This window comes from Pecten maximus, chromosome 8 (assembly GCF_902652985.1).
Source record: "Pecten maximus chromosome 8, xPecMax1.1, whole genome shotgun sequence".
Taxonomy (NCBI): domain Eukaryota; kingdom Metazoa; phylum Mollusca; class Bivalvia; order Pectinida; family Pectinidae; genus Pecten; species Pecten maximus.
In genome coordinates, this window is record NC_047022.1 from 27,973,454 (window position 1) to 27,998,147 (window position 24,694).

The following is a 24,694-nucleotide window of genomic DNA, read 5'->3' on the forward strand; positions in this document are numbered from 1 at the left end:
TAACTTTAATTGAGCTTAAAATGCGAATATGTTGATCTAATTTTGTCTGCAACACAATAAAATGACAAAAATGTGTAAAAATCCAGTTTACTGCTAAATCACCTATTCTGTCATATTGTGTGAACATAACTCTAATCAGTGCCATAGTTAAGGTGACTTTGTTGTTCCTTGAAGCACAGATACATCACACACGTTCTCAACCCACGTTCCGTTAACTGTCATAGTGTCTACGATATTCATGTAAAACATTGTCCAATTTTCAAGGGAAAAGACTACCAATTTGATAAAAAAAAATTTGCTTTCACTGCCATATTGACGATTGTTTTTCGCCAGTTAATTATCATCACACTGATAATGAATACCTACAGATTTCAAAATACACATATTGCATTTCTCGCGTAATATTCAAAGTAAGTTTTTTTTTCATTATACATTATACAGTAATATCAATAAAAACTAAGAATGTTTTTGTGAGGAGATATCTACAGTTATATCAATAAAACTAACAATGTTTTTGTGAGGAAATATCGTATAGGTCCTATGTGTTGAATGGTTTGGGAATTTGTGTCAAAAGTCAAAATAGTAAGATTCCAACAACTTATTTTTATGCAAAATATTTTTAATGAAGATATCTGTGTCATGTCTTTAACTTAACTTATACGAAACAATACCGCACGGAAATAGAAACATACTTTTAGCTTATTTAAAGGAAAGTAATGCTGTATCTGTATATTGAGTACATCAATATTTTAAGGCGTTGTGTGTTATAGAAACACACAGAATATAAAAGTATACAATGCTGTGTGAAAGTTGACATATACATGTATGATAAGTTGCTGGATTTAAACAGAACATATAAAACCACAATGTAACGCCCACATACTACTACATAACTTAGTACGTTTTGTTTGAAATTTTGAATCGAGTAATCATAACCTTTGTAATTTTCGTAAGCCTTATTGATCAGAACTGATATGTAAACCTATGTTTGTCCTTGTCAGTAGATCCTTTATGGTGTCTTGTGTTTACAATCAACTTTTCATTTGATGCTGAATTTGTTGTTTATCCAGCGTTACATTAACAAATACATTTGTAATTCATATGAATACGTCTCTTTATCAGCCAAAAAACAGCATTGTGTATAGGAGAACATTCTGTAATCCGCTATAATGGTAATGTTTATTTAGTCTCCACCTGTATCAGAACATGACACGAAATGAATCAGTAATATTGCTAATCTAAATCCGCACATTAGCTATATATATATATATAGTAATCCCTTTCCACATAGTTTAATATATGGTTACTCCTTTAGTACCGTGACCTGGACTACTAGCTGATTTAAGTCTTTTTGAAAGACGTCAAGGAATACGGTGAGCATGGCATACATATGTATGTGCTAAACCTATTTTTAAAGATTTGATGCTATTCCAAATCCATAGTGTCCGCACTTTTATTTTTTCCTTAATCGTTTTGAAATTATTACCATTCCACAAACATGAGGAAGATTAAATGAATATACTAAAGCAAGATATCTACATTTTCAGTAAGTAAACATGCTTTATGATAAAACAAATTTTGTTGGCGATATGTAGCTTTACATGACTCTGCGTCTATGAAAATTTTCGACCACAAAGTTAAACATTCTAGCGACTATTTCTGCAGCTTTAGATGAAAAGCAAAACAATAAATACTCTGTTCTGAATAGACAAACCATATTAAGTAAATTCTTATAACTAGTAATTACGAAAAGTAAGTAATTTCCAGAAGTGCTTTGAATTTAAAACGTGTGATACTCGTATTAATTCCTAATATATTGTTATTTGTTAGTCTAAACATTTTCTCAGATATAACGAAATGCACCTTCTCTAACAACTTTTATACGGTCGATAAAACTTAATACATAAGTAATGTATACACTACTTGTATAGTGGAACACTATAATAAACTTCTGTAAATGTTTGAATAAAGTCCATCTAACGTATCGATTATCTACTTCCACTTTTGTTTCAGAACCTTCACGATTCTTTCTGAACCTTCACGAATATCTCCTTAATTGTACTCTGTCTACTGGAATTAAACTTTGAAGTTATGAAATAATGTTAGTAAGTAACGTCTACTAACGAAACAGACCCGGTTAGTGAATTAAGGAATGATCATTACATTGGATCAGAAAACCAGTTCTGGTGGTATGTTGGGTGTTTGGAATCCACTATGAATAACAAATCATAGTCGCTCTGTCGATGATATCATATGGTGATATGGTTTATCCGTTTTAGAAGAGAACCATTTTTGAAATATTTTGTCCTTTCTGATTAATTTACGTCCCTTGCACATACCAAGATCATTTTGGTCGGTAAAAAGTTTATATCAATAACGATGGACATACGTTACTAGTAAGTCACCTTTTCGAATGAAAACTTCCGAACGAAGAGTTTTGTCTTATTGGTGGGAGAGGATTCTGACGTGGAGTCTCCTTAACACGACTCGTATTTATTCTATAGTCCGAAAAAAAGTCTGCCTCATTCTCCATCTTTTCTCTAGTGTAATCCAACTGGTTGTAATTCACCATATCAAAATTTTGCTTATCATGTCCCGACTCTTTTTTCATTTTCCCAATTTTGGGCAGTACTGGGTACTTTCGTTCTCGAATACCACTTTGTACGCGAGACCATTCATCCAGTGGTTCTATGATGTCTCGCAGGTTCAAGTTGACCGGCGTCGGGACAGCCATTTGTCGTGACGTGTCTAAAATAGGGATTATGTTATTGTCATTATCAATGTGATTGATAGGCATGTTGGAGAGCTCCAAACTAGACACACTAGACTTATCGTCCATTTCATCTTCTTGGTCCGAATCCATTTGCAGCGATATATTGGTATTTGTCGTCTCTGCCGATAAATGGATGGATGGCGCGTCTATATGGACGGATCTTCGCGACGAATGACTGGTAACGTTGTCCAGTTTCATAAATTCACTTTTGTCTTCGAACCTCTCCGTGTCCCCATTTTCCTGGTATCCGGAATCTTTGCTTGTGTCACTCATTGTGTTTGAAATATGCATACTTGACTTTGTGAGGCTCATAGGAGTAACCCCACCACAAAAATTGATCGTTTTCTTACGGGTGATTATTCCAGGGGGGTATATACGTTAAATATTCATTAGTGAAGGTGTTGGATAACTTTCCAAGTTTTCACATTCTACTCGATTACTGATGAATATATCAAAATAAGGCTTTACTCTTTCATCTGTTGCTCTTTTACTAAACACTCAACTTGATCCTACTTGGATTATCGCAGTGGTTTCATCTTTGGCACTTGTCTCTCTCTGGGAATCACTGGCTGAAGTTATACTTTGTTGGCTGTCAGTTTCTATTCTATAAATATTTGCACTGTGGAGCGACACAAATCCCTGACACTTGTAAGTATCTATGATACGGCCGTTGATTAACTCCTTCGTTTGAAACACTATCTATCACGTGTTTTGCTATATACCAAAACGACACTTTCACCCACTACATTAGTAAATATACCAAGGCCACCTACTGTCTTCGCCAATAGAAACCTTCCCAGGGATTCCAAGTACTCCAAATTAGAAACATTGTGCATGTAGTTGAGACGGTGCTAAGGATTCCCCTGAAGACAGATTATGTATCCTCTTCATAATTAGGGTCAATACTTGCCAATCATTCAACGGCTCTTAGGTGTCAGATTTCTTCAGCTGATAAAGCGTACCTGTTTGGTAACAATGTGTTCTTTAAAGCAGTTCGGCACCACCCGGTGTTCTAAGTGTATACACAGTGGACGGACACAAAGCCAACATCACATCAAACACATAGCTGGTATTTGTTGTTGTGTATTGTCCGGGAACTCCGACGTATTCTTCTTTCCTTGTTTAATTGCTTCTGTTTTCTTTGTTTACATCGTTGACTCGTGACAATGGAGGCTCTACCAAAGGCCTAGGCTGTCGACACTAGGTCCGTCAATATTTGTCAAACCACATAATATGTGTTGATATTGATTCCAATCTACAAACAATGAAATATATAGAATTAATAATTCACATATATTATTGCTTCATTGAAGTCCAATGGTAATACATCCGATGGTACTAGTGAGGTTGTGTTTGTGTTGCTATGTCTCACGCGTACAGATTGCACCTCCTGTGTACCGTGTGACACTATTCAGAAACTAACAATTTAAATCAACCGTAACTGTTCGACTCCGTTTACTTCATAATTTAAAAATAAGTAACTGCATATGACATCGCCCTATGATAAACATATGGCATTCTTCCATCTTTATGGAAATATAATTCATCATACATACAGTGACATTACCAGGCACGATATCACATGTATTGGTAGTTTAGTACGGTTTAAGACCTATTACAGCATATTATATCGCATACAGGATTATGACTTAACAGAACCCAGTATTACTCGAAAACATCCGTGAATGATCTAGTTTCATTTTTTCCCCATATAAAACGTCCGTAGAATTTTGGTGATCAGGACTGTATGACGGTAACCTTGCGAACCTTATTTAGAAGCTACTTAATTTCCCTCCATTATAGATACTGTGACATGCGGGGGTGGTCATGTCAAATGTAACGTCAGCGATCATCAGTGGGTTTCTCTATCAGGAGCTGCTCTTAAGTTGTGGATTAATCACGCACACTGAAAGCATGTTATTTATGCATAATTTTAAATTCAAATTTATTATTTAAACTCGACATTTCCACGGATGTCGTTTTGTAATCATTTTGACGTCATGAGAATAAAAATACCATCGTACGGTATGTGTAACTTACACTTACATTTACTTTAAAGATGGTCATAATATAATCATGAAAAGTTTAGAATATATGTATTGTTGCTGATGTTTATATCATATCTGATTGACGAACAAATACCTCGACTACTCTGAAATACTTTTGTGAACATATAGATATCGATTCTTAACATATATTCATTAGCGATATTGAATTCGAGTTCGCCTTCGTATACGGGAGCTGTACATTTTCAATAGTCAGATACATGTTTATAGAATCCCAATAGTGTTTTTTTTTGTCCTGTGGTATTGGTTTGTTAATAAGGTGTTATTGGCAGTTTATAGTTTAACTGTCTGTCTGAAAGCGATTTCTATAACCAAATCAGCTCAGCCTAATTAGTATTATGAAATACTGTCCGTGATTAGTGTGACTACAGTGGGACAGATGTATGCTGGACCTCAGTACGCGCTGACAATACCACGTTGATATGCTATTGTAGTAGGTTTACTGTTGACTGTTCGTGAATATTTTCCAACTGATAACGGTTCCGCCTGTATTGATCTCTCAAATGTGACCATTGTTCAAATGATAACATTCACAAAAACTATACTTTGTAGCCTGTGACAATGATTGATAGATGTGTTTGATTGCATTATTGGGAGTAAAGAACAACACTATATACAACTCATATTGACACAGGTCGCACACCTGGTGAAGGAAATTCAGAGGCAAGGATCCTTAATGATCGTTACATAATCATTTAATTTGTCTAACAAAAATATATAATTTAGCATAGCTAGATATTTTACTCTCCGAGTTTGTTATAGTTTTAATATATATATATAAGATTAACGAAGTCCTTGGAATTACATCTGTGCTTGTTTAGAACATTCCCCATTTTTAATAATTATTTTAAAACTCTGACTACTCGCTTCTTAATATGTGGTACTCAATTATAAAACATAATAGTTTGAAAATAGCCGAAATCTGAAGCTGGTAATCATTTATTGACTTGACATGTCAACATGTTGAAAGATGTCTCTGTAATGATGTGTCTGTTATAATAATATAAGAAACACATCTTGATATCTTCATCCATTGAATGATTAACAGAGAAATATTCGTATTTTATCTTCCAACAAGGCAACTGGATCTTGTTCCTAGGTTCAAATTTATGAGAGCTGTTTGATGGACCAGAGAACATAAATAAAAGTTAATACAGTTTGATTAGGTTTGAAGTTAACGTGTGGTCGTATTGCATGTCTATGTAATTTTTATTGCATGTCTATACAATGCCTGGTGAGTGTACACATTATGTAACGGGGAATGCTATAAAAGCTAATACTGCAAAACATGCTGCGATATAGTCAAAATAGGGTAATTACCTTTTGTGAGGACGCGCTCAGATCAAATTGGATTGATTTATGTTCACGACCAGAAATATTTTCGCAATTGAAAATTATTTAACTAGTGTATAAATCATTGGATTCAAATAAGGGTTTTGTGTTTATATATGAGTCAGGAGGCATTACGTATTGACTGTGTGGTGATATGTTTTTAATGATTATTGTGTAAGGACACGACGTTCAGTGGTTGTATTCAAATCTCAGGCACTTGGCACGAATTTCCAACCCACCATATCCATATACGTATATATATAGAGTTGGTGTTTAAAATTATTGTCTACCTATGTTATGTAAGATATTTTGTTTATCAGAATGATTAAAGCTAGTTTCTGTTTTAAGTAGTACATATACTACTATGTAATTATGACATCATGCTGACAGTCACAGTTGACATCAAGTCCAACACTTATGTCAGGAATGTACAACGTCCCTATTAAAAGTTAATGAGGATTTTGTCTTAATATACCATTTCTATCACCTGTTTTATTGAGTTGCACATGCTTCATGAGAAATTGAATGAATAACTTTAACGTATATATTAATGTGTTTTAAAAAGAAATTCCACCCATGAGTGATAATCAAACTAATAAACAAAAAACGAATTAACCATTAAAAAATGTCAAATATTTGGAACTGACATAGCTGTAGTTTAAAAACGAGGACTTCTATTAAAAGAGCCTTTTTATTGCTGGTCGCGGATGTAATTAAATAGTGTTATGTCTATTAAATAAAATTAATTGTAATCAAATATTTGCTGTAAAAAGCTAGTGTTTGTACTTTGGTCTTTTTTATATCCGAAAGAAATGTCACTGGGTCGTACAAGGTACTTGGATAGCTGTGAACTGTCAACTTCACAGCTTATCTTGATTTGGGTAGACCCAAAAGTTATCCATATAAATACATGTCTTCTTACTTAGGTGTCTCGCACAGTATATAAACAGTATCTACTTCTTAATGTTTTGTCTTCAAAACTGTTATTACTGGTATACAATATGTCAGTAGTATACATATATATGTTGGCATGAAAAGCTGATTAATACTAGTACATTTTCATGTACTTTGCTTTCTTCTCTACAATTGTTATTAGAATGTATGCTGTTATGAACAGCTGATCATATGGTAATATTTGTGTTATATTGTCAGTATACTATTTATATTGTCAGTATATTATGTATATTGTCAGTACATTATATATATTGTCAGTATACTATTTATATTATCAGTATATTATATATTGTCAGTATACTATTTATATTGTCAGTATATTATATATATTGTCAGTATACTATTTATATCATCAGTATATTATATATATTGTCAGTATACTATTTATATTATCAGTATATTATGTATATTGTCAGTATATTATGTATATTGTCAGTATACTATTTATAGTGTCAGTATATTATTTGTATTGTCGGTATACTATTGATATTGTCAGTTTAGTATCTATATTGTCGGTATACTCTTAAGCATAATCCATTATTAAATGGTTAATTTTCAATGCCGAGACTTCATATTGTGAATGGATAAAACCTGTAAAGTTTGTGGTTATTGGGGGAAATGTACAAAGATATACCATTCAATGAATATCCTAAAGTGTAATTGGGCTGTCCATCGTCAGCTTAGCATTAATTTACTTTTGTTTTCTACATTAAGATATAAGTACAGTTTGATATAGACAGCGCTATCTGGGTTGATTGACAATTAATTAATACCATCATATCGTGCTGATTATCACCGTTATCAAACATTAGTAGTGTATAATTTAACAATAAAATTATATAGTAACACACCAGAGATACTACTTTACACGAGATCATTCAGCTGAATGTAAAAATCTACCTTATAAGTAATGTTTCTACACGTTCGATGTTTGAAACTGATATTAGACTTCCTCTAATGAACAAATCAACAGTATTAATTTTACGTACATTGTATATATATACATGTATATATAATTTTACATAAATATGTCCAATACCTACATTGTACCTACCTAGGTATTCTACGGTATTCAGCTGGTGTATATCCACACAATCGACCTACCCGCCGATAAATAGATACATTTCCTTTCTTTAGTGTTATGTTACCCTACGGATCCATACACTATGTGAGGCTATGTATAGGTATTGCGGGTACCGACTGTTTAACACAGTTGGAAACTGTCCTAAGCTCACTGGTATACCTACACACTATGTCATGATCAGTACGAGCTGCAAGTTGTATATCAATTGTTCAATATCCCGAGTCGTGCAGAACGCATGATAATGAGAATGAAAGGGTTTAAATACCCCGAATTACGTTTTCAATACATACCAAGGTTGGTGTTTGAGGGATTAGTACCGGTATAGAAGTAGGCTTTTAAATAGTGTGTGCGAGTATTTGTAAGCCTTTACCAAACCGACGAAACAAGATCAAGAGATAAGAACTACTTCACAAAGACAAAAATATACACAGACCTTTCTCATGACATCATAGTTGTAACCAATAATTGGATAGAATACTGCTATTTTCGCTCGAGGACGCGAGAACTATTATAGGTAGTTGTTCGGTCCGAGAAATCAGTTTTTTTATTTAGATATCCTACATTAGGTTTTAATAGGTTTACCTTATTCGATACAATGCATGTACAGGCCCTTAAAATATTGAAGGGAAGGTCATGATCCCTTAACAGACCCCTTAAATATAATGAAGGTGAGGTTATAACATTATACATGTACAGACCCCTTAAATATATTGAAGGTGAGGTCATAACATTGTATGTGTACAGACCCCTGAAATACAATGAAGGTGAGGTTATAACATTATACATGTACAGGCTCAATAAACATATTAAAGGGAAGGTCATAACAGCATACATGAATAGACCCCTTTCACACATTTTTGAGTACGTAATAACATTATACATCACTGTTTGGACTCTTTAACAGGGAGTTAATGTAGATCGGATTCGAAGGGTACGTTTGCGATCACGTGACAGTAGCATTACAATGTTGTGGCGCTATATGTACATATGTTACGAAAATGCTTTGCACTTGTCACAGATTATAGATCTGCATCAATTATTTAGATGAAATTGAGGTAAATTCTTTAAATCTCTATTAAGCTGCTTGAACACCTGAACGGATTTTAGATGAAATTTTGGCCGATACATTATTGGCAAAGGAAAACTAATGTTGTATAAATGGAGGGCGTTGCTATCTTGGGGTCGGTGGGGCGGGGCCCAATAGGGGAAATTGAGGTAAATCCTTAAAGTCCCTACTTGTCCTGAACGCCTGAATGGATCTTGATGAAGTTTTGTCTTGAGCATTATTGGGTAAAGAAAATCTCATTTTGTATGAATGGATTTTGAACCTTTTTTCGGAGAAGCAGTTCAAAGGAAGGATATATTTCAAATATAACTTAAATTAGAATATTTTGCCACAATTACCTCAATATCCAGGTGAGCGAGGCAGGCTCTCTGGGCCTCAAATAAGTCTATCATCGTGGTAATATACCTATATGCATGCCATCTGGGTGACATAAATAGTCATGACGTCATATCGACGATACATTATTGGTCTCTCATCTTAGTAACATGCCTTGTACTACACATATATTGTGACGAGCGTTCTGATTTAAAATTCGTTATAGGAAAGAATTCAAATCATACAATTTTGCTATCACTAAAACTCTGAATAAAGATGTGTACATTTAGTAAATAATCAGTATTTTTCAGACATGTCAAAATAGATAAAGAACCGAATACTTGCGCTTTTCTGTTGTGTTACATAAAATCCGATTTTTACATCAAATTACATTTTTACACCAAATTACTTCAAATATGTTTGAACTATGAATAAGGTTCTATAGTAGATAGATCAAAGTATCACTAGCATTGATATGGCGAATCACTGAACGCCTCGGTGAACGATGCCTAAGGTATATACATAACGGCTGACTGGTTTACAGTTTTGTGATGCTAATGGTGTACGCCTGTATCATCCAGGTAATAAAGGGTACTGTTTTTTTTAAAACTTTTTTACATTCTTTGATAATGGATTTTTTTTCATCATAACTGATCATGTATCATTGAATGTGTAATTATATGGATCGGGTTTATTGAGGCAAAAAGAGGAGGTAAAAACATGGAAGATATACATAACACTATGCAACTCTGGAAAGAAAAGTAATCGATAAAATACAGAGCATTGCTTTTGATGTTTTTCAATTAAGAGAGTGAATATTTAAGCTCAATGATAAATACACAGATTTATTGTTATCCTGTATACTGGAATATTTAACGATGAATAAAGAAAGATGGCATATTTCATGTGATGTAAATATTACATATCGAAATCGTTATTTAAATAAGATGACATTAAATGTATATCGCGTTACAAGAATATTGCCATATTTCAATGACTTTACAATATCAATGAAGATTTATGAAGTCTACCAAGTAACCTACTACACATGTAAACCGTAAGATACGATAAGATCGATGTGTATCACTGAATACACACGTAACAATAGATGTATACGATACAATGCACTGTATGTAGATCAGCTGGCTTCTATTGTCTGTAATTATCAATGGGATTGATATTTGATATGGTGTCCAGTAACAGATTTGTGCTTTTTGTTATAATTCAGAACATTTTTTTTCAGTATTGTAGAACATTTTCTTGTGTTGGTGCAAAACATTTTCTGATATATTAAAATAATTGTTTAATAAACAATCAATGATTCGATTCATATTTCTTACTATGATATTGATGTCAGTGAATACATTGTCATTCAATAATTAAAAGATATTAATATTGTCGTATGTGTTATTTACACATTAACGTTTATGTTGTTGATGAGACATACCTGTTTTGTAAATAATTCAATATAGATGTATATAATTCAGTATTTACCTGTTAGTAGACTGTTCAGATTAGATAGTCCGTCTTATCAGCCCTCTGTGTACACTGTGTACATTGAAATGGATTTTCTGCCAAGATCAATCGACCCGCTATGGCTCTGTTGGGGTCCAGGATAGAAATGTGGCCTGTCACTTGGTGCCAAGTCCATGCTAAACGAATATAATGCACGAAACTTGATACCGGCTGAATTCGTATGCTTTAATATAGACTGTTTCGTTGATAAAACAAAATCCGAAGTTCTAAGTTAATATTGATATAATTGTTCACTAAGGACTAATATCCATGCATTTTGTTTTTATCATTTTCGTCAAGGTTACATAATAGTATGTATTCTGTAAACTATACTTATAAACTTGAAAGATAAATTTAGAGTTTGTCTCAAGCCTTTTGCGATAATGCAGGCAGACCATGTAAATGTAAAAGGGAGTTTTTAGTTATTGATAAAGTCCATTAGAATATACAGTGATATTTAGATTATTCTTTTATTTTAATATTCTCCAACGTGTATAGCTGCGGGACAAAAAAATGACACGTGTCCATGGTCATTTTTTTTTTTTTATTTATTAAATGTTTGTGTTTTTAATGAATACTATACTTTGTTTCGCTTTATCAATAGCTCGAATTCGGAATATGTCACTCAGGGTGTCTGACGAAGGCGGTAGTATCCAACATGACCGACAGGATGTTTTATTTGATGTTACAGGATATCTGACGAAGGCGGTAGTATCCAACATGACTGAGACAGAGATGTTTTATTTGATGTTACAGGATATCTGACGAAGGCGGTAGTATCCAACATGACTGAGACAGAGAAGATGTTTTCTGTTGATTTACAGAATATCTGGCCGAGGCGGTAGTATCTAACATAACTGACAGGATGTTTTATTTGATGTTACAGGATATCTTACCGAGGCGGTGGTATTCTAAATGACTGACAAGATGTTTTATTTGATGTTACAGGGTATCTGACCGAGGCGGTGGAATTCCACATGACATAGTTGACAAAGTGTGGAACTATAATTACACTACCGCAGACTCTTTAACCGACGATCAGGAACAGACCGGTGGCATATTTGGGGAAGTGATGAGTCCTGCTGGGAGAGCTGGCGAGTCTGCAAGTCGCATGCACGGGTAGGTGGTTTTAACGGATATTAGATTTAAAGTCAGGAACATTCTGTGTAGTTATTCAAATGGTCCGTTTAATGTATTGTTTTTTTTTCTTTATCCGCATAGGGCATGGTCCATTTATGTCACTTAGTATAAACACCGTCAAAATCTACCATTTTCCCTTGTACCTTCTATCAGATTTTTATAGAAAGTTTACGGTATATTTATTTTGTCAAAAACGAGTCAGAGGTCAAGTTTTCTATTGCGGAAATCGATTAGTAATCTTAGTAGTCGCATTTCCTGGCTGAATGTCATGAATAAAGTTCCAACTATAATTGATATCACTCCAAAGTCAAAGTAACTTTTATCACCTGTCAAGCAAATTGACAGATGTATTGTTGTAGGCTTTATTCGCTTACTATGCTTATCAGATCAAAGGGTCTCGCATGTAGAGAACTCCAATAATTAGCCATTCGTACACCTTGATAAACATATGTAAAGTTTAACTAAAACGTATCCACAGTATATACCTATCCATACAATAGATCAAATATCCACTTACCGGATTCCTTAAATACTATACTATATTGTTAGACGTTATTTAGGACAAGATGTGTCTGCAACTTCATCAGAGCTCGCAAAGAGCAAGCAGTACCAATTTAGAAAGGTTTGTAGTAAAGTAATATTGTATGCATTATTTGTCCCCAGATACGGGTTTGGACTACCAACAGCTAGAGCGTACGCCGAGTTCCTTGGAGGTCGTATGACTCTGGAGACAATGCAAGGAATAGGAACAGATGTGTATATACGACTCTCACACATCGACTCAATCAGCAGCGTAAACAAACCAAATTTTAGGATATAATCTTACATCGCAGCGTCAAGAAAACTAGTGTCAGGATACAAGAAACCCTATTTGTAGCGTCATCAAACCAAGTTTCATAATATAAAATGTAACAAACCCTATCTGTATCATCACCTTACCCAGTTTATAATATAAAATGTAACAACCCCTATCTGTATCGTCACTAAACCCAGTTTATAATATAAAATGTAACAAACCCTATCTGTATCGTCACTAAACCCAGTTTTATGATTTACAATGTAACAACCCCTATCGGTAGCGTCACCAAACCCAGTTTTATGTTACACAATATAACACAACCTATATGTAGCGTCACCAAACCAAATGTTATGATATAGAATGTAACAAACGCTCTCTGTATCGTCACTAAATCCAGTTTTATGATTTACAATGTAACAAACCCTATCTGTGTCGTCACCAAACTAAATTTTATGATATAGAATGTAACAAACGCTATCTGTATCGTCACTAAATCCAGTTTTATGATTTACAATGTAACAATCCCTATCTGTGTCGTCACCAAACTAAATTTTATGATATACAATGTAATATATACAATATAACACAACCTATATGTAGCGTCACCAAACCAAATGAATACCTGTAACATACCAAAATATCATTACCTCACACAGGGTCTTAAATTAAGGTCCTTGCAACCATTATTTATCCTATAATATCTCTTGGAGATATTTGTTTATGTCACGACATGCGCATGTTGTAAATGAACAGGGAAAGTGTTCATATAGAATTATTTCATTTCAGTAAATAAAAACGACAATCCTAGTTTTTTAAACCCGTATTTTGTAAGTATTACGGGAGTTATATCCCTTCCAACAACTCTTACGTGTTATCCTCAGTCATAGTCACGTGTTTACCATATGAACTGCTTTCGCTTATTGATTGCATTGCTACAGTGTTCTTGTCTCAATGATGACAAGTGTTAACCAGCAGATTGGTACCGCCACATACATAAACATCTATAACTTACTTTATACATTTTCATTACACTGTTTCTGAATGAACACTTTGTTATCGCTATATTGTGGTATGTTTACAAATGTGCTTACGGGATATGTTTTGATAAGGTGCTGGATTGTACTTCTATTTTAATGAGTTTTTCATAGTTTTATTTTTAATCGTTATTATATCAAATTGATTATATTTGAATATGTGTGAGTTTGTTTTGATATGTCTACTGTCCGTAGGTCGACCTCGGACATATTTTGTATATTTTGTTACGGTACTGGTAGCCTGCTGGTAGGTCTTGAGTCAATATTAATTATTTTTATGAATATCAAATTATCACGGTTGAGAATATTCATTATAATCAGTTTTATGATAAATATTATTTTGTTTATATACACTAATACCCATCTGGTGTTATATTTTGTTTGTGTATATAAGCTGTGCTATATATCGCTTGTGTACAAATGTATGTAAGTCGTGTTATATTTGTTTGTGTTTCTAAGTCGTTTTATATTTTGTTTTTGTTTATAAGTTGTGTAATATTTTGTTTTTCTATATAAGTCGTGTAATAGTTTGTTTTTCTATATAAGTCGTGTACTATTTTGTTTTTGTATATAAGTCGTGTTATATTTGTATGTGTTTATAAGTCGTTTTATATTTTGTTTTTGTTTATAAGTTGTGTAATATTTTGTTTGTGTACAAATGTAAGTCGTGTTATATTTGTTTATGTATATAAGTCGTGTAATATTTTGTTTGTGTACAAATGTATATAAGTTGTGTCATATTTTGTTAGTGTATATAAGTTGTGTTATATTTTGTTTTTGTATATAACTCGTGTTGTATTTTTGTATATTAGTCGTGTAATATTTTGTTTGTGTATAAACGTTGTGTTGTATTCGTTTGTGTATTTAAATCGTGTTATATTTTGTTCATACTGTTAGTCATTATCGTGTTTTATATATGTTTTATATATATGATCGATAGCTTTATTGTTATGCCTCATTTTAAACACATGATATTGGTGTACTTATTTACTTGAAACTGAGATATTTGGAAAGTCATCACACAGTCATTACTTAAGTGAACATTTATCCGCCATATATTTTCTGTTTATTGAATCTCATTTTTTGTTTTGTTTATCGTATTCATACCATACTCTAGTCATCATGTGATACGAAACACCACTTTACACTGAGTCTGACGCCTGTATGTTTAAAAATCCTGCCTTGACCTTGACAGTTACTGTGCGACATTTTGTTTTATGGAAAGTACCCCGATATAACTGGCCTTTATTATCCGGTTTTGGAGGCGTTCCTTTCCCCTTTATATGTTATTCCATTTCTGAATATACGATGCTTATACTATAATTATTGGACAACATGTTTGTAAATATACTTGAACATCTATTTATGATGTTCTGCTTTTTTGGTTGAAATTGATGGAGTCTTGTGTGGGTATGATTTATTTATCTTGTCATTTGTAAACAAGTTTATCACCGATGGCATGTTCTATTGGCCGATACCACAATTATATTATATCCTGTCCATGGTGTCAAGAGCAAAGGTGGTCGGAAGGCACACTTGTAACAAATTAACTTGCCTTTCACCTAGGCGGTCGGGCTTCGATTCCCCGATCGGACATGAAAAGGTATTAAAGTGAATTACAGATCTAAATATACATGTAAGTTTAATGACTGACACATTACATGCCTAATGATGAATATAAATTCTGTATCATACAGCTGTTTCGTCCGTTATGACTACTTAGGTTTATGTTTCCTGATGCGCTTTACTTTTTTGAGCTGTTTCATGTAATAAACGAAGTTTTTGTGTGTGTGGGTGTGTTTGACGTGTGTCGTATTTGGGTTGTGTGGGTGTGTTTGACGTGTGTCGTATTTGGGTTGTGTGGGTGTGTTTGACGTGTGTCGTATTTGGCTTGTGTGGGTGTGTTTGACGTGTGTCGTATTTGGGTTGTGTGGGTGTGTTTGACGTGTGTCGTATTTGGGTTGTGTGGGTGTGTTTGACGTGTGTCGTATTTGGGTTGTGTGAGACCCTTGCTTGGTCATGTGAAGCATGTTTGCAGTGCCATGAAAGAAGCGTTTGCGGTGTGTAGTATAAGACGTGTTGGCTGTTTCGTATGAATCCTATCTACTATTTGCTTGCTGTGTGTCGTGTATGTTGTGTATTAGTTACATGCTAAATGAATCAACATTTGATCATGTATTTATTGGCCAGTTGAAGTAAAACCTGCCTGGATGCTAATATGTATTCAAAAAAGAAGGATTCAGTGTATCCGTGATCATGCAAGATCGATTCAGTGTATCAGTGGTCATGCAAGATCGATTCAGTGTATCAGTGGTCTGGCTTGAGTGATTCAGTGTATCAGTGGTCATGCAAGATCGATTCATTGTATCACTGGTCATGCAAGATCGATTCAGTGTATCAGTGGTCATGCAAGATCGATTCAGTGTATCAGATGTCTGGCTTGAGTGATTCAGTGTATCAGTGGTCATGTAAGATCGATTCAGTGTATCAGTGGTCATGCATGAGTGATTGAGTGTATCAGGGGCCATGCATGTGTGATTCACAGTATCAGTAGTAATGACTGATAGACCAAATTTTCCACTGATACACCCAGTTTCCCACTGATCAATCCAGTTTTCCACTGATAACACTGATTACGACAATCCCAGCATATAGACTGGCGTTTATACTGCAGGTTAACACAGGAATAACGATCAAGTAAAAGGGTTTGATTGTAGAAGTACGAGTTGAATTGAAACTGTAAGTTAAAACTGCTTCCGTGTGACGTGGATACTTTGAGGTAAATGTTTACTTTTGTCACATATGTCTAAGCGTGTTTTTGTAATATTTCCTGTTTATTATTATGTTCTATAATAAGCATGCGGTATGTTTGAAGTATATAGATTTTCGGACTGTATGAAGTAATTTTATGGGTATTTGAAATATTCGAATTACATGGACATAATTGATTATGTGGACATTGGTCATATCCGAGTTAATTAACACATTTACTTTCCGTTAGGTAAAAAAAATTGTATATATACTCGTGTATGATAAAATATAGTGAAGTAAACGTGTGCTATGTACATGTACATGTATGGGTGTGTGTATATTTGAAGTTAGAGGTAGGTAGAGCCTACAAATTGTACCTGCCGTCCCTATTGCTTGATCTTAAGAGGCGACTAAACGTGGGATCTTATCTTTTCTCCTATTTCTAAAATGAAATCATTTTTTCTTATGTCTCCCTAACACTGCCTCACTTTTGGCCTTTTAGTTTAGCGTTCGCCACTGTGAGGAAGGTTTTGATATCTGTCCTCTGGTCGAGACATACCGGAGTCTATAAAAGTGGTAGTTGCTACTCCTGCAAAGCGCTTAGCCTTATGGAGTGGGACAACTTGTTCGCCGGTTGTCAGTATAATATGACCAGGCGAGGTTTCTTGCTGGGTGTCTTCGACGGCATCAGGTCCGCACTAAGTACAAACATACAGCAGCCTCCCAAAATACACACGCTTTCACCTCACGCATGCATTTTGCGCAATATGCATGTAGAGGCCGTCCTTAAATGACCTTAGCTGTTTTAGGACGTTAAACAATACTTAAATAACACAAAGCATAGCACGTTGTATTTCAGGTACATGTATGAGTGTTCCGTTGGAATTTATCTATACATGTACTAGTATATACTTGTCCTGAAATTTTCTATAATTTGTTACAGTATGATATAATTCATTTCAAATTTTACTATCTTCAAAGCTGTTGATTAATAATATACAAGTGTGTTTTTCTTTCATATCAGTCTTTTCTAGTCTTAGGAACTTTACACGACTGGATATCGGTATATAGCCTGTGTGAATAAACTTCACCATCATAGTATCGAGGTTGGTCTTTTTATTATTTTGGCGTTGTCATATTGTATTTTGAATCGCCGGATAATATAAAAAGCGTGTACGAAATGCAGCCATATAATAATTGATCCTTCAATAATCAACTACTTTTTAGGTCACCTGAGACGAAGTCTCGGTTGACCTATTGCAATCGCCTTTTGTCCGGCGTCGTGCGTCGTAAACAATTTACATTTTCAACTTCTTCTTAAAAACTGCTGAACTAAATTCAACGAAATTTTACAGGAAGCTTCCATGGCTGAGGGTGAACCAAAATTGTGAATTATATGGTCCCCACCCCCCAGGGGCCTGAGGGGCGGGGCAAAAAAGGGTCAAATTGACTAAAATTTCAAAAATCTTCTTCTCTACTCTCAGATATGGTAGAATCAAATACTTTTCATAGATGGAAGGGTCTTAAGGTGCTTTACCAAAATTGTGAATTTCATGACCCTGGGGTCTCACGTTTGCCCCTGGGGAGGGGGTAAACTTTACTATAGTTTATATAGGGAAATCACATTTTTAGCTCACCTGCCCGAAGGGCAAGTGAGCTTATGCCGTGGCGCGGCGTCCGTCGTCCGTCCGTCGTCCGTCCGTCCGTCCGGCGTCAACTTTCCATTCAAGCAACTTCTTCTCAATAACCAAAAGGCCCAGAGACCTAATATTGGGCCTGTAGCATGCTGGGGTGAAGGGCTACCAAGTTTGTTCAAATGAATAACGTTGACCTTCATTCAAGGTCACAGGGGTCAAAAAGGCTAAAATCTTTAAACAACTTCTTCTCAATAACCAAGAGTCCCAGGGAGTTGATATTGGGTCTGTAGCATGCTGGGGTTAAGGGCTACCAAGTTTGTTCAAATGAATGACCTTGACTTTCATTCAAGTTCACAGGGGTCAAATATGCTAAAAAAAAATTAAACGGCTTCTTCTCAATAGCCAAAAGACCCAGGGACTTGATATTGGGTCTGTAGCATGCTGGGGTGAAGGGCTACCAAATTTGTTCAAATGAATGACCTTGACCTTCATTCAAGGTCACAGGAGTCAAAAAGGCTAAATTCTTTAAACGACTTCTTCTCAATAACCAACAGTCCCAGGGAGTTGATATTGGGTCTGTAGCATGCTGGAGTGAAGGGCTCCCAAGTTTGTTCAAATGAATGACCTTGACCTTCATTCAAGGTCACAGGAGTCAAAAAGGCTAAAATCTTTAAACGACTTCTTCTCAATAACCAAGAGTCCCAGGGAGTTGATATTGGGTCTGTAGCATGCTGGGGTGAAGGGCTCCCAAGTTTGTTCAAAGGAATGACCTTGACCTTCATTCAAGGTCACTGGAGTCAAAAAGGCTAAAATCTCTAAACGACTTCTTCTCAATAACCAACAGTCCCAGGGAGTTGATATTGGGTCTGTAGCATGCTGGGGTGAAGGGCTCCCAAGTTTGTTCAAATGAATGACCTTGACCTTCATTCAAGGTCACAGGAGTCAAAAAGGCTAAAATCTTTAAACGACTTCTCAATAACCAAGAGTCCCAGGGAGTTGATATTGGGTCTGTAGCATGCTGGGGTGAAGGGCTCCCAAGTTTGTTCAAATGAATGACCTTGACCTTCATTCAAGGTCACAGGGGCCAAAAAGGCTAAAATCTTTAAATGACTTCTTCTCAATAACCAAGAGTCCCAGGGAGTTGATATTGGGTCTGTAGCATGCTGCGGTAAAGGGCTACCAAATTTGTTCAAATGAATGACCTTGACCTTCATTCAAGGTCACAGGAGTCAAAAAGGCTAAAATCTTTAAACGACTTCTTCTCAATAACCAACAGTCCCAGGGAGCTTGATATTGGGTCCTGTAGCATGCTGGGGTGAAGGGCTCCCAAGTTTGTTCAAATGAATGACCTTGACCTTCATTCAAGGTCACAGGAGTCAAAAAGGCTAAAATCTTTAAACGACTTCTTCTCAATAACCAAGAGTCCCAGGGAGTTGATATTGGGTCTGTAGCATGCTGGGGTAAAGGGCTACCAAGTTTGTTCAAATGAATGACCTTGACCTTCATTCAAGGTCACAGGAGTCAAAAAGGCTAAAATCTCTAAACGACTTCTTCTCAATAACCAACAGTCCCAGGGAGTTGATATTGGGTCTGTAGCATGCTGGGGTGAAGGGCTCCCAAGTTTGTTCAAATGAATGACCTTGACCTTCATTCAAGGTCACAGGAGTCAAAAAGGCTAAAATCTTTAAACGACTTCTTCTCAATAACCAAGAGTCCCAGGGAGTTGATATTGGGTCTGTAGCATGCTGGGTGAAGGGCTCCCAAGTTTGTTCAAATGAATGACCTTGACCTTCATTCAAGGTCACAGGAGTCAAAAAGGCTAAAATCTTTAAACGACTTCTTCTCAATAACCAAGAGTCCCAGGGAGTTGATATTGGGTCTGTAGCATGCTGGGGTGAAGGGCTCCCAAGTTTGTTCAAATGAATGACCTTGACCTTCATTCAAGGTCACAGGAGTCAAAAAGGCTAAAATCTTTAAACGACTTCTTCTCAATAACCAACAGTCCCAGGAGCTTGATATTGGGTCTGTAGCATGCTGGGGTGAAGGGCTCCCAAGTTTGTTCAAATGAATGACCTTGACCTTCATTCAAGGTCACAGGAGTCAAAAAGGCTAAAATCTTTAAACGACTTCTTCTCAATAACCAAGAGTCCCAGGGAGTTGATATTGGGTCTGTAGCATGCTGGGGTGAAGGGCTACCAAGTTTGTTCAAATGAATGACCTTGACCTTCATTCAAGGTCACAGGAGTCAAAAAGGCTAAAATCTTTAAACGACTTCTTCTCAATAACCAAGAGTCCCAGGGAGTTGATATTGGGTCTGTAGCATGCTGGGGTGAAGGGCTCCCAAGTTTGTTCAAATGAATGACCTTGACCTTCATTCAAGGTCACAGGAGTCAAAAAGGCTAAAATCTTTAAACGACTTCTTCTCAATAACCAAGAGTCCCAGGGAGTTGATATTGGGTCTGTAGCATGCTGGGGTGAAGGGCTCCCAAGTTTGTTCAAATGAATGACCTTGACCTTCATTCAAGGTCACATGGAGTCAAAAAGGCTAAAATCTTTAAACGACTTCTTCTCAATAACCAAGAGTCCCAGGGAGTTGATATTGGGTCTGTAGCATGCTGGGGTGAAGGGCTCCCAAGTTTGTTCAAATGAATGACCTTGACCTTCATTCAAGGTCACAGGAGTCAAAAAGGCTAAAATCTTTAAACGACTTCTTCTCAATAACCAAGAGTCCCAGGGAGTTGATATTGAGTCTGTAGCATGCTGGGGTGAAGGGCTCCCAAGTTTGTTCAAATGAATGACCTTGACCTTCATTCAAGGTCACAGGGGCCAAAAAGGCTAAAATCTTTAATGACTTCTTCTCAATAACCAAGAGTCCCAGGGAGTTGATATTGGGTCTGTAGCATGCTGCGGTAAAGGGCTACCAAATTTGTTCAAATGAATGACCTTGACCTTCATTCAAGGTCACAGGAGTCAAAAAGGCTAAAATCTTTAAACGACTTCTCAATAACCAACAGTCCCAGAGACCTAATATTTGGCCTGCAGCATGCTGGGGTGAAGGGCTCCCAAGTTTGTTCAAATGAATGACCTTGACCTTCATTCAAGGTCACTGGAGTCAAAAAGGCTAAAATCTTTAAACGACTTCTTCTCAATAACCAAGAGTCTCAGGGAGTTGCTATTGGGTCTGTATCATGCTGGGGTAAAGGGCTACCAAGTTTGTTCAAATGAATGACCTTGACCTTCATTCAAGGTCACAGGAGTCAAAAAGGCTAAAATCTCTAAACGACTTCTTCTCAATAACCAACAGTCCCAGGGAGTTGATATTGGGTCTGTAGCATGCTGGGGTGAAGGGCTCCCAAGTTTGTTCAAATGAATGACCTTGACCTTCATTCAAGGTCACTGGGGCCAAAAAGGCTAAAATCTTTAAACGACTTCTTCTCAATAACCAAGAGTCCCAGGGAGTTGATATTGGGTCTGTAGCATGCTGCGGTAAAGGGCTACCAAATTTGTTCAAATGAATGACCTTGACCTTCATTCAAGGTCACAGGAGTCAAAAAGGCTTAAATCTTTAAACGACTTCTTCTCAATAACCAACAGTCCCAGAGACCTAATATTTGGCCTGCAGCATGCTGGGGTGAAGGGCTACCAAGTTTTTTCAAATGAATGACCCTGACTCACATTCAAGGTCACGTCGATCAAGTATGCTTAAATCTTTAAATGACTTTTAGTGAAAAGCCAAAGTGCAGAGAGACATTATATTGGTCCTGTAGCATGCTTTCAAATAACTGCAGGATCCATGCATGAAAATATCACTGCATTGCAGGTGAGCGATTTGGGCCCATTGGGCCCTTGTTGACTATTATTTGTTGGATATCTATTGGAATTCATTCTAACTTGGTTCAAATTATCAGCATGGGATGACAGCTTGATGGTATGTACATGTTGGCCCTGGTTGACCCCCAGGGGCTAGTGGGCGGGGCCAAAAAGGGTCAAATTGACTGAAATTTCAAAAATCTTCTTCTCTACTCTCAGATATATTCGAATCAAATACTCTTCATAGATGGAAGGCTCTTAAGGTGCTTTACCAAAATTGTGAATTTCATGACCCTGGGGTCTCACGTTTGCCCCTGGATGGGGGTAAACTTTACTATAGTTTATATAAGGAAATCACATTTTTGACTATTTTTGGTTGGATTTCTATTGGAATTTATTCTAACTTGGTTCAAATTATCAGCATAGGGTAACAGTTTGATGATATGTACATGTTGGCCCTGGTTGACCCCCAGGGGCTGGTGGGCGGGGCCAAAAAGGGTCAAATTGACTAAAATTTCAAAAATCTTCTTCTCTACTCTCAGATATGTTAGAATCAAATACTCTTCATAGATGGAAGGGTCTTAAGGTACGTTACCAAAATTGTGAATTTCATGACCCTGGGGTCTCACGTTTGCCCCTGGGGAGGGGGTAACCTTTACTATAGTTTATATAGGGAAATCACATTTTTGACTATTATTTGTTGGATTTCTATTGGAATTTATTCTAACTTGGTTCAAATTATCAGCATAGGATGACAGTTTGATGGTATGTACATGTTGGCCCTGGTTGACCCCCAGGGGCTGGTGGGCGGGGCCAAAAAGGGTCAAATTGACTAAAATTTCAAAAATCTTCTGCTCTACTCTCAGATATGTTAGAATCAAATACTCTTCATAGATGAAGGGGTCTTATGATGCTTTACCAAAATTGTGAATTTCATGACCCTGGGGTCTCACGTTTGCCCCTGGGTAGGGGGTAAACTTTACTATAGTTTATTTAGGGAAATCACATTTTTGACTATTATTTGTTGGATTTTTAGGTCACCTGAGACAAAGTCTCAAGTGACCTATTCTAATCCCCTTTTGTCCGTCGTCGTCCGTCGTCCGTCGTCCGTCGTGCGTCCGTAAACAATTTACATTTTCGACTTCTTCTCCAAAACCCACAAACCAAATTCTATGAAATTTGGCAGGAAGCTTCTATGGCTAAAAGTCAACCAAAATTGTAAATTATATGGTCCCCAACCCCCAGGGGCCTGAGGGGCGGGGCCAAAAAGGGTCAAATTGACTAAAACTTCAAAAATCTTCTTCTCTACTCTCAGATATGCTGGAATCAAACACTCTTCATAGATGGAAGGGTCTTAAGGTGTTTTACCATAATTGTAAATTTCATGACCCAGGGGTTTCACGTTTGCCCCTGGGGAGGGGCTAAACTTTACTATAGTTTATATAGGGAAATCACATTTTTGACTTTAATTTGTTTTATTTCTATTGGAATTCATTCTAATTTTGTAAACATTGTCAGCATGGGATGACAGTTTGATGGCATGCACATGTTGGCCCTGACTGACCCCCAGGGGCTGATGGGCGGGGCTAAAAAGGGCCAAATTGACTGAAATTTCACAAATCTTCTTCTCTACTCTCAGATATGATAGAATCAAAAACACTTCATAGATGGCTGGGTTTGAAAGTTCTTTACCAAAATTGTGAATTTCATGACCCTGGGGTCTCAAGTTTGCCCCTGGGGCGGGGCTAAACTTTACTATAGTTTATATAGGGAAATAACATTTTTGACTTTAATTTGTTTTATTTCTATTGGAATTCATTCTAATTTTGTAAACATTGTCAGCATGGGATGACAGTTTGATGGCATGCACATGTTGGCCCTGACTGACCCCCAGGGGCTGATGGGCGGGGCTAAAAAGGGCCAAATTGACTGAAATTTCACAAATCTTCTTCTCTACTCTCAGATATGATAGAATCAAATACACTTCATAGATGGCTGGGTTTGAAGGTTCTTTACCAAAATTGTGAATTTCATGACCCTGGGGTCTCAAGTTTGCCCCTGGGGCGGGGCTAAGCTTTACTATAGTTTATATAGGGAAATAACATTTTTGACTTTTATTGGTTTTGGAATTCATTCTTATTTTGTAAACATTGTCAGCGTGGGATGACAGTTTGATGGCATGCACATGTTGGCCCTGACTGACCCCCCCCCGGGGGAAATTCACTCTTCTTCTCAAGACTGAAATAAGGTGGAATCAAATACTCTTTATAGTTTGAAGGGTCTTGTGGTGCTTTATTGAAATTTTAAATTTCATGACCCTGGGGTCACAAGTTTGCCCCTGGGGAGGGGGTAAATTTTACTATAGTTTATATAGGGAAATCACATTTTTGACTGATTTGTTTTGATTTCTATTGGAAT

At 36.2% G+C, this 24,694-nt stretch overlaps 2 protein-coding genes across 2 annotated transcripts in view; one reads left to right on the forward strand and one right to left on the reverse strand.

Annotated features, from left to right (window-relative positions):
• LOC117333050 (3-methyl-2-oxobutanoate dehydrogenase [lipoamide] kinase, mitochondrial-like) overlaps positions 1–17,935 on the forward strand; it is a 30,369-nt gene extending 12,434 nt beyond the window's left edge. Inside the window, exons 10-11 of the mRNA XM_033892172.1 lie at positions 12,054–12,224; positions 12,909–17,935. Of these exons, the coding sequence (XP_033748063.1) occupies positions 12,054–12,224; positions 12,909–13,065 (328 nt within the window). The 3' untranslated portion in view covers positions 13,066–17,935. The remainder of the gene's footprint in view (positions 1–12,053; positions 12,225–12,908) is intronic.
• LOC117333051 lies at positions 881–8,369 on the reverse strand. Its single transcript, XM_033892173.1, has 2 exons — positions 8,180–8,369; positions 881–4,028 (listed from the first exon to the last, which is right to left on the reverse strand). Exon 2 carries the CDS (start codon positions 3,083–3,085, stop codon positions 2,402–2,404), a length of 684 nt encoding a protein of 227 aa, XP_033748064.1. The 5' UTR covers positions 3,086–4,028; positions 8,180–8,369; the 3' UTR covers positions 881–2,401.
• Positions 17,936–24,694: the final 6,759 nt, after the last annotated feature.

Excerpts from the sequence above, each read along its gene's own strand:
- LOC117333051 (XM_033892173.1), bottom strand. The coding sequence starts at position 3,085 with ATGAGCCTCACAAAGTCAAGTATGCATATTTCAAACACAATGAGTGAC.